The sequence below is a fragment of the Cynara cardunculus genome (genome assembly GCF_001531365.2).
Source record: "Cynara cardunculus var. scolymus isolate 2C chromosome LG 16, CcrdV1, whole genome shotgun sequence".
NCBI lineage: Eukaryota > Viridiplantae > Streptophyta > Magnoliopsida > Asterales > Asteraceae > Cynara > Cynara cardunculus.
This window is the reverse complement of record NC_037543.1, coordinates 7,866,899-7,876,314: the sequence shown is the minus strand read 5'-3', so window position 1 is coordinate 7,876,314 and position 9,416 is coordinate 7,866,899. Positions and strand designations below refer to the sequence as shown.

The 9,416-nt window shown below is 33.1% G+C and overlaps 1 protein-coding gene across 1 annotated transcript; it reads left to right on the top strand.

The window, feature by feature from the left end:
- The first annotated feature begins 2,475 nt into the window (after positions 1 to 2,475).
- Positions 2,476 to 4,376, top strand: LOC112529494 (berberine bridge enzyme-like 8). Its single transcript, XM_025140801.1, has one exon. It carries the CDS (start codon positions 2,482 to 2,484, stop codon positions 4,102 to 4,104), a length of 1,623 nt encoding a protein of 540 aa, XP_024996569.1. The 5' UTR covers positions 2,476 to 2,481; the 3' UTR covers positions 4,105 to 4,376.
- The last annotated feature ends 5,040 nt before the right edge of the window (positions 4,377 to 9,416 follow it).

The following is a 9,416-nucleotide window of genomic DNA, read 5'->3' as shown; positions in this document are numbered from 1 at the left end:
TGAGGTTTGAACTCTTGACCTCCTAAGAAGTCAAGGGCTATGATACCGTTAGGCCGAAGGCCCTTTGGTAAGTTGTTCTTCATTTGATGTGTGAAAATAGTGACCAAAATTTCTTATGGAGGAGCATGGAGCGGCGAGGATTTGGTTAAGAATAGTTTTTAGTTCTTTTTTGATATAATTTTTAGTTTTATTTGTTATATAGGTTGGAGATTATATTTTTAACTAATAAAAATTTATTTAAAAAATGTTTTAAAAAACCTTAAGGATCTACGTAACAGGTTTTCAAATGTCCAACAACTTATTGGTTCTTGTCCAAAAATTTAATGACTCCGAACACTAAAATACATTGGGTTTTCTTGAAATTTTTCCCTATTAATAATTATCGATTTTTATCCAATTTTTCTCATAAAAATCATTGTCAATTTTACAATCTATAAATCAAATTAAATCTTACTTGCCTAAATCTCATATGTTAACATAAACATAAATGTTTTTCATCAGTTCACATGTAAACATATAAATCCTAACATAGTTGATATTTGAATCTTAATCATATATTATATATTTAAAACTTATAACTGAGATTTTAAATTAATTTAAAATCAAATATGAATACATAAATCATAACATATACGAGATTGGTAGGATTCAATGTTTGAATTTCTTTCTTATCCAAAACTTAATTTTCTTTTTTAGACTTTTCTTGTTGGTATTTAATCATAGAATTCAAAGTCTTTGATGTTTGAATTATTTTCCTAAAACTATATATAAATAAAATACAGGAAATCAAAAATTTTAAAAATATTTTCGTCAAGCTGATTATATTCTACAATCTTTTGATGATATATCTGGTTTTCAAAGTAAAACCCTTTTTTATATGTTTTTTAATAAGGGAAAATTGCACAAAATGGAACCAACTTTCACCTGATTCTTATTTTGGGGAACCAATTTTCAAAATCGTCATTTTGGGGAAATCAACTTGCACCTGATTCATATTTTGGGAAACCAACATGTAAAATAATTATAGAAAAATAACTAAAATTCGTTTTTTTTTTCAAAAATTAATGCAATAAAAAAAATCTATTTTTCATTTCAAATATCGTTTTTTTAAATTCAGATATCAAATTGATGATTTTTAAAAAAAAATATCCAAATTACCACAATAAAAATTATTTTTTACTAATGCAGTAAAAAAATAATTTAATTGATGCAATAAAAAATAAATATTAAATATCAAATTCAAGATTTTTATATCTAACCAATCCGTATAAATATTAAAGTTTAAATCAAATTTGACAAATTAAACCAAAAGTTTGATATAGACCCTTAAATTACCTGTTACTTGTTCAACAGATCAACCAGACCCTTAAATAAACAAAAAGTTTGATAGAGACTCCTAAATGACAATTTTGAAAATTAGTTCTCCAAAATAAGAATAAGGTGAAAGTTGGTTTATTTTGATGCAATTTTCCCTTTTAATAATTGATACGATTTCATAACGTTTATACATTCAAAAACAATTTGTTATTTTTTAGATTAATTTTCAGACTTTTTGAGTTGTATTTTGTATTTCATACCTCTACTTTTCAAAGCATACGATATATATATATATATATATATATATATATATATATATATATATATATATATACAAGTGTCGTTTGAGTTGCCACTAAATCAAAGAAAACGTGTTGTTGAAATTAATTTGTTTATTTCTAGATTTTCTAAAATGAAGTTTTACAAAATCTTTGATTTTTATTAATAGCTAATTTTGATTGTTGTCGTTTGTACGTACGCCACTTTTTCTAGACATTTTTTTGTGGAAAAATATCATTTCGTACCAAATTTTCTAGACATTTATAGATATCAAGTTATTTGTATTATATATTTAGTGAAGAGAATTTTCACATCTGATTTTAAAATAATAAAATTTTTATCTATTTTTTGTACGCTTCATATTTTTGAGTTTCCTTACAAAATTCTCGAACTCTCGGTTTTTGCCAACAAATCTTATCTCTCTAAAATACTTTTCTATAAGGCCGTTGGGTTTACGGAAACACACATCATATCTATATCAATTGATTTAAAGTAACATTTACATACATCCTATATAGCTATACTATATATCGGGTTCGATATGATATCGATTGGTTTAGTTTTAAAATTGATATATATATATATATATATATATGTTTGGGTCATTCAAAGTTGAATACGGTTTATCTAGAAGTTTATATTTGATTGTTAATTTTAAGACCTTATTGGATAAGTCGAGTTCAGCAAAACTAAGCCTAAACTCCCATGTACATTTAAATGAATATTAAGCTTAAGGTGGTAACTTGTAGTTTTGAAATACTTTTTATCTTGGAAGTTGGTATGACATCTTTGAAACTCAAATGAAAAGTAGGACTTCTGATTGCTTATAAATTGCATGTAGTTTCCATCCTCAAACCATGCATACCAATACCAATACCAATAGCAATGGCAATCATCTCTTCTTTCAACCTGCAATATTTCTCCATTTTTGCTCTTCTCTTTCTCTTGCTATCTGCCCAATCCTTTGCAACTTCTACTTCCAGTACTACTACAGATCGCTTCATTCAATGTCTAAACCACCGATCCGACCCTTCTTTTCCGATCACCGGAGAAGTCTACACTCCGGTGAACACCTCTTTCCCCTCCGTCTTGCAAAATTACATCCGAAATCTTCGATTCAATGAAACCACGACTCCGAAGCCCATCCTGATCATCACAGCTTTACATCCTTCACATATTCAAGCCGCTGTTGTTTGCGCCAAAAAACACCGGTTGCTAATGAGAACAAGAAGTGGAGGCCATGATTATGAAGGGCTTTCATACGTTTCGAATTCGAACCAACCATTCTTTGTTGTTGACATGTTCAACTTACGGTCTGTAAACGTGAGCATCGAACAAGAAACTGCATGGGTTCAAGCCGGTGCTACTCTTGGTGAAGTCTACTATCGAATTGCTGAGAAAAGCAATACACATGGTTTTCCGGCAGGAGTTTGCCCTACTGTTGGAGTTGGTGGCCATTTTAGTGGTGGCGGATATGGTAACTTGATGAGAAAGTACGGTCTATCGGTAGACAATATTGTCGACGCTCAGTTAATTGATGTGAATGGCAGGATTTTGAATCGGAAATCCATGGGTGAAGATTTGTTTTGGGCCATCACCGGTGGTGGAGGTGTCAGCTTCGGGGTGGTTCTAGCCTACAAGATCAAACTGGTTCGTGTTCCTGCCGTCGTGACTGTCTTTATGATCGAAAGAACTTACGAACAGAACCTCACCACCATAGCCGAACGGTGGCTGGAAGTTGCCGATAAGCTTGATAACGATCTTTTCCTACGAATGACCTTCAGCGTCATAAACAACACAAATGGTGAGAAGACAATTCGTGCTATATTTCCAACGTTGTACTTAGGAAACTCGACAACACTTGTTACACTCTTGAATAAGGATTTCCCAGAATTAGGGTTACAAAGATCGGACTGTATCGAAATGAGTTGGATCGAGTCTGTGCTTTTCTACACAGGCTTCCCCACCGGTACGCCCACCACCGCTCTTCTAAGTCGTATACCTCAAAGACTCAACCCATTCAAGATCAAATCCGATTACGTACAAAACCCTATTTCGAAACAAGGATTCGAGTTCATATTTGAAAGGATGAAAGAACTTGAAAACCAGATGTTAGCTTTCAACCCTTATGGTGGAAGAATGAGTGAGATTTCAGAATTTGCTAAGCCTTTTCCTCATCGATCAGGGAATATAGCAAAGATCCAATACGAAGTAAACTGGGAAGAACTTGGCGTTGAAGCTGCAAATCGATACTTAAACTTCACAAGGATGATGTATGATTACATGACTCCGTTTGTGTCCAAGAACCCTAGAGAAGCATTTCTAAACTACAGGGATCTGGACATTGGTGTCAATAGCCATGGCAGGAATGCTTATGCTGAAGGGATGGTTTATGGGCACAAGTATTTCAAAGAGACGAATTACAAGAGGCTAACAATGGTGAAGTCTAGGGTTGATCCTGACAATTTCTTTAGAAATGAGCAAAGCATCCCAACTTTGTCATCTTGAAGGAAGGAAGTGAATTCACATGTGAATACCCTTTCGTAGAGTAAAGCAGGGGTTTTTCAGGGTTACAACATCCAAATCCAGAAAACAGAGAAATAATTTTGGCTTGTATATATTCTATACAAACAAAATTGTATCATTCTGAATGATGATTTTGTAACTCTGAGAAAACGTAATATCTTGATTGTTGTAATAAAATAATGGTTGATAAATTTGTTATAGTACTGATATTCAGATTGTGTTTAATAAAGACGTAAATCACTCATTGTTTTGAAGTAGACTGTTCTTATATATAATGGATGTGGTGTTTTATAGCATTTGGCTCTACTTGTCTCGACTCATACTCTCTTTATTTTCCTTTCCATATCGGGTGATTCTAAATACCCCGCTTTCATTTCAACAATCATGTGCATTAACATGATTAACGTTAATTTATTTCTATATTTTCAACCGACAATTGTTCTCGATTTGATCTAAAAGTACGTAGTTCTTTACCCATTTTCAATTGTTTTAACATTTCCCATGTTCAACGAGTTACGGCGACTCGAATTCATCTCATTTTTTGTAAAAGAAAATGAATCGACTTTATGCCCAAATTGGTATGAGATGTTTTGTTGAATGTGTTTGGAAATAAATGTCAAATGAATGATTTATTATGAAGGGCGAGTCTTTTTGGGAATTTTAAGACATATATAAGAAGAGAAAATTATGTGTCCATATATAAGCCCTACATAATTGGATGGATACAATTCCTATCAATATTTTATTTGAGGTTGGTCAAATATCCATAAACCCTACTTGCATGGATGCAGAAACGCGTACCTTAATTCCTTTAATATTTTTTGGTCAACTAATAGCAATAAAAATCTTTCATTCGTGACATCTATTTATTTTAATGAACGAATATGTGAATACGTGCACTCAAGCCATTTCAAATGTATAGGTTATTACATTATTAATTCATCTATAAAATATAAAGTTTAACATTATTAATTAATTTATCCAGATTATACTCACTACTAAAAAACAAGGTATCAGTGACGAACATCAGCGAGGGAAAAAATCTCTCGCAGATCAACGAGGGATCAGTGAAGGATTGGCCAAAAACAGAATCTCTCGCTGATCTGCGAGGGATTCTAGTTTTGGCCAATCTCTCGCTGATCCCTCGCAGATCAGCGAGGGAATCTGATTTTGGCCAGTTCCCTCGTTGATCCCTTACTGATTTGCAACGAATCGGACGAAGATAGCGAAGATGAACCAGAATTTGAAGACATAGATGAATCGATGTTATCTGATCATTCTTTTGATGAGTAGTTTGTCTTCTATATGCTTATTTCACAATTGTACATATAATCGCGATTTGTCATTATCTTTTTTCATGATATAATCTAATCTTTGTTTTTTCAGAAGATGTCACGCCGAGAGCGCGGTAGAAGCTGTCATGGTAGTCGCAGCAGCCCCATGTCTGGTAGGGGCAGCAACTCTGCTCGCGCCGATGACATTGTTGAGTTTACGGAGACCGCCTTTCGGGGTTTAGATGAACAAGAGGTGGCCATGGAGCCCTCAGCTTCGACATGTTTGGGGTCGGGGAGATGCCCCAACAATGATGTTAGGACTGAAAATCAGTGTAAAATTGTATTCGTCTTGAAAGATATAATTGTCTATAATTGTGTAAAAGTCATCGTGTTTGACTTTTCTTAGATGTGTTGACTTTGACCCTTTGTCTTGTTTGACCCTATATATAGGGTGATTCTTTATAATCTTTGTAAGAGATTTCATTGTAATAATACGTATACAATTTGAGAGATGTTTGTGCTTTGACCAGATTGACTTTTTCTCTCAAACTTCTCCTAATGTTCTTGAATATTCATATCAAATCTGCCATGGATCTTGAAGATTAACTTGAAGATTGATCATATTGGACTATCAATTGGTATCAGAGCAAGTTCGTAGGAAATTTGGTTGAAGAAATCATCAAGGATTACACAATTTTTTTTCTGGAAGTTTTATGATTTTGTTCTTAATAATTCATAATGTTCTTGAGTGTTCATAATTTTTCTTCATAATTTCTTTCGAATCTTTCATTTCTGGATGTTTAGTTGTTAAAAGTGTGATCATCATGTTCGTTTTTACCTAGTGATTCAGTGTTATTCTTTTGATTTTGCAATTTGATCAGTGTTTTTAAAGATCCGGAGAGATTTGTGTTTTTCAGAAAAACTTTGTGTTCTTGGTAAAACTCATAAAATCCCGTTTTTGATCCATTTGTGTATGAGTTTTCTGTAAATTTAGTGTTTGTAATGAGCGGATTAAGATTCTCTTTGATCGATTTAGTGAGCGGATTAGTGAGCGGACTTGAGCGATTTACTTTTTAGTCTTGAGCGGTTTAAGCATAGTGGTAAGCGGATAAGGTTGTTTGGTGTGCGATTTAAATACTAAGATGTGAGCGATTTATCATCATGCAGTGAGCGGACTACACCTTGTTGTGAGCGGTTTAGACTTCATAGTGTGAGCGGTTTAAGACTCTTCATTAGGCGATTTAGCTTGTTATCTCACACTTCTTGACCAACTTAAATCATGTGTAGAGCGACTTAGGCTGTTTGTTCAGTGGATTAAGCAGTTTAGTCTTGACCGGATTAGGAGCTTGTATTGAGCGATTTAGCTACACTTCCTGAGCGATTTACAGCTGTGTGTTGAGCGATTTATCCTTCACCTTGAGCGTTTTAGGTAGTGTGAGGTGAGAGGTTTAGCTTATAGGTTGAGCGATTTAGGCTGTGTATTGAGCAGTTTATACTTAGTTTGAGCGGTTTAGGAAGTGAGATAAGGTGTGCGATTTAGTTAGCTAGTTGAACGATTTAGAGTCTTTGTTGAGCGAGTTAGGCAGTGAGTGGTGAGAGATTAAGAGACTTTTTGAGCAAACTTTTCAATCTGGTTAAACCTTGTTCATGAATTTCTAGTAATTGTGTAATATTTTTTTTCTCTATATTTCTTTAATCATTTTTCTTGAACTACATAGATCCTGTAATTGATCAATCTTAATTTTTCTTAATAGTAGCTATTCTAGAGAAGGAGAATAAAGAATTGAGAGCACAGATTTCAAAGCTAGAAAAGAGCATAGTGGACTATAAAGAAAGATACATAAACATGTTTTTTGAGAATCATTCTAATGTGGAATTTATTGCAAATTTACAAAAAGATCATAAAAGAGCATTGGAAAGAGTTGAGAATGATTCCGAGTATCAAATTAATAAACTTGAAAATTCTTTGGATAATGTTAGAAAAGATTTTGATATTGAATTGAAAATATGGAGTAAGTCTAATAATGATTTGTTTCACAAACTCCAAGAAGTTCGGAGTGAATTGAGAGCTGAAAGAGATTATTCAGGTAGAAAGCATAATGAAACTGATGACTTAACTGATAAATCTCATAAGTCTGAAAGTGACCTGATTGAACTAAAAAAAGTTCTGAATTTAGAGAAAGAGAAGGTTATAAAAGTTGAGAATAATTTGGATGTTGAGAGAAATAAGTTTGAAAGAGAGAAGAAGAGAATATATGATTTAGAGAAAAAGTTTGGAGTTGAACGCATATCGTATGAGAATAAGATTAACTCTCTCAAGCTGAATGCAAAAACGTTGTTAAAACAAATTTATGATTTTGAGCAGCTGATCAACTTGGAACGGGCCAAGAATGATCAAGAGAAGAAAGACATCTCAGAATATTGTCAGAGCCAAATACAAAAATTATCTGAAAGCATTGTTCTAAAGCAAAAAGCTTTAGATGAAGAAAAGAAGCAATTTGCTCTTGAGAAGAGAAATACTTCAAAGAAGTATACAACAATTGCTAAAGAGCTTGCTAATAAGAAAAAGTGGCTTGACATCGCTTCGGAGAATGATAAGAGCAGCTCAGATGAAGAAAAAAGAGAGTTAATAAATCAGAAGAGAAAGTTTGAGATGCTTCAGAAGGAGTTAGAAGGTAAACTCTTGGATACTACAAGCAAATTGTCTGATTTGAAGACAGACCTTGACACTGAGCTGAAGATGAGAACTGAACTTAAAATTAAGTTTGATTTAGTTACTGCTGAAAGAGACCAGTTTTTACAGAAAGTCAAAGACTTTTCTTGTGCACAAAGTCCAATTGGTTCTCCATCACAGTGTAAAACTAGCTTCTATGACTGTTCCAAATCGAACAGTTATTCAAGCAGCCCTAAATCTACTGTTTCTAACAACTATTCTCGTTCTTCTAATCAGTATTATCAAGGGTATGTTATCAGATCACCCAATAAATTTTCTAAGACTAAAAGCATTTGGGTTAATAAAGCTGATTCTGTTTCATCTCATACACATGTTGTTACTAACTCTGTTCTTCCTTGCATTGTGAGATCCACTAATGATCTGATCAGTCTTAGCAAGAGAAGAATTATGTGCTCAACATGCAGAACCAATGATTTTGTTAATAAGAAAAGGTTCACTAGGTGGCATGGAGATAACAACTATCAGAACAGTTGGAAAGGTAAGAACAGATATGAATACAATAACTGGTATAGGTCATATTCTATTCTTGATCATCCTGTTCAAAGTGCTAAAAATAATATTTTCTAATAGAAATAGATGGTTTGGAAGTTACAACATACCCCAACCCGATACTAACAAAATAGGACCCAAGTTCGTTTGGGTACCAAAATCTACTTAATCTGGTTTTGCAGGTGTGTCAATTTTGTGCTGATTAGAATATCATATCAGTGATACACCAATGCAGGGGGAGTTGTAATCTGTTCCACAGAGGCTTCTGAACAATACAGTTCAAGACCCGTGTTTTACCGAGTGTGGTTTCTAAACACACAGTTTAGGACCCATGCTAAACAAGTTTTTCTTATTTTTTTTTTTAATTTTTTGACCTGAATCGAATCATTTCTATAATCTACTTTCTAGGGGGAGTCTCTAGAAGTCCAATAAATGTTTTCGGGAAGTGAATAATTTTTTTTTTAAAACGAGTACATTTTCTGAACAGGTATTTCTTGAGATTTTACTTGTGTAATTTCTCATCGTACATAACTCCAATACCTATTTCAGCTATTCTTCAAACTGTTATTATCACGTCTCTTATATATAAATCATTTTCGGTGATAATACACTTGTTTGTATTCAAATGTTGTTTTCTGATATTTTTTTTCCTTTGATTGATATACATTCAATATTTTTTTAATATCATATTCTGTAAACTTGTTCTTACAGATCTTTATTCATTTCTCTTGCATACCGAATAATCTGATCGTTGTCATATCTTTCTCTCATTAATTGTGTTTAAAAGCCAAATTTCT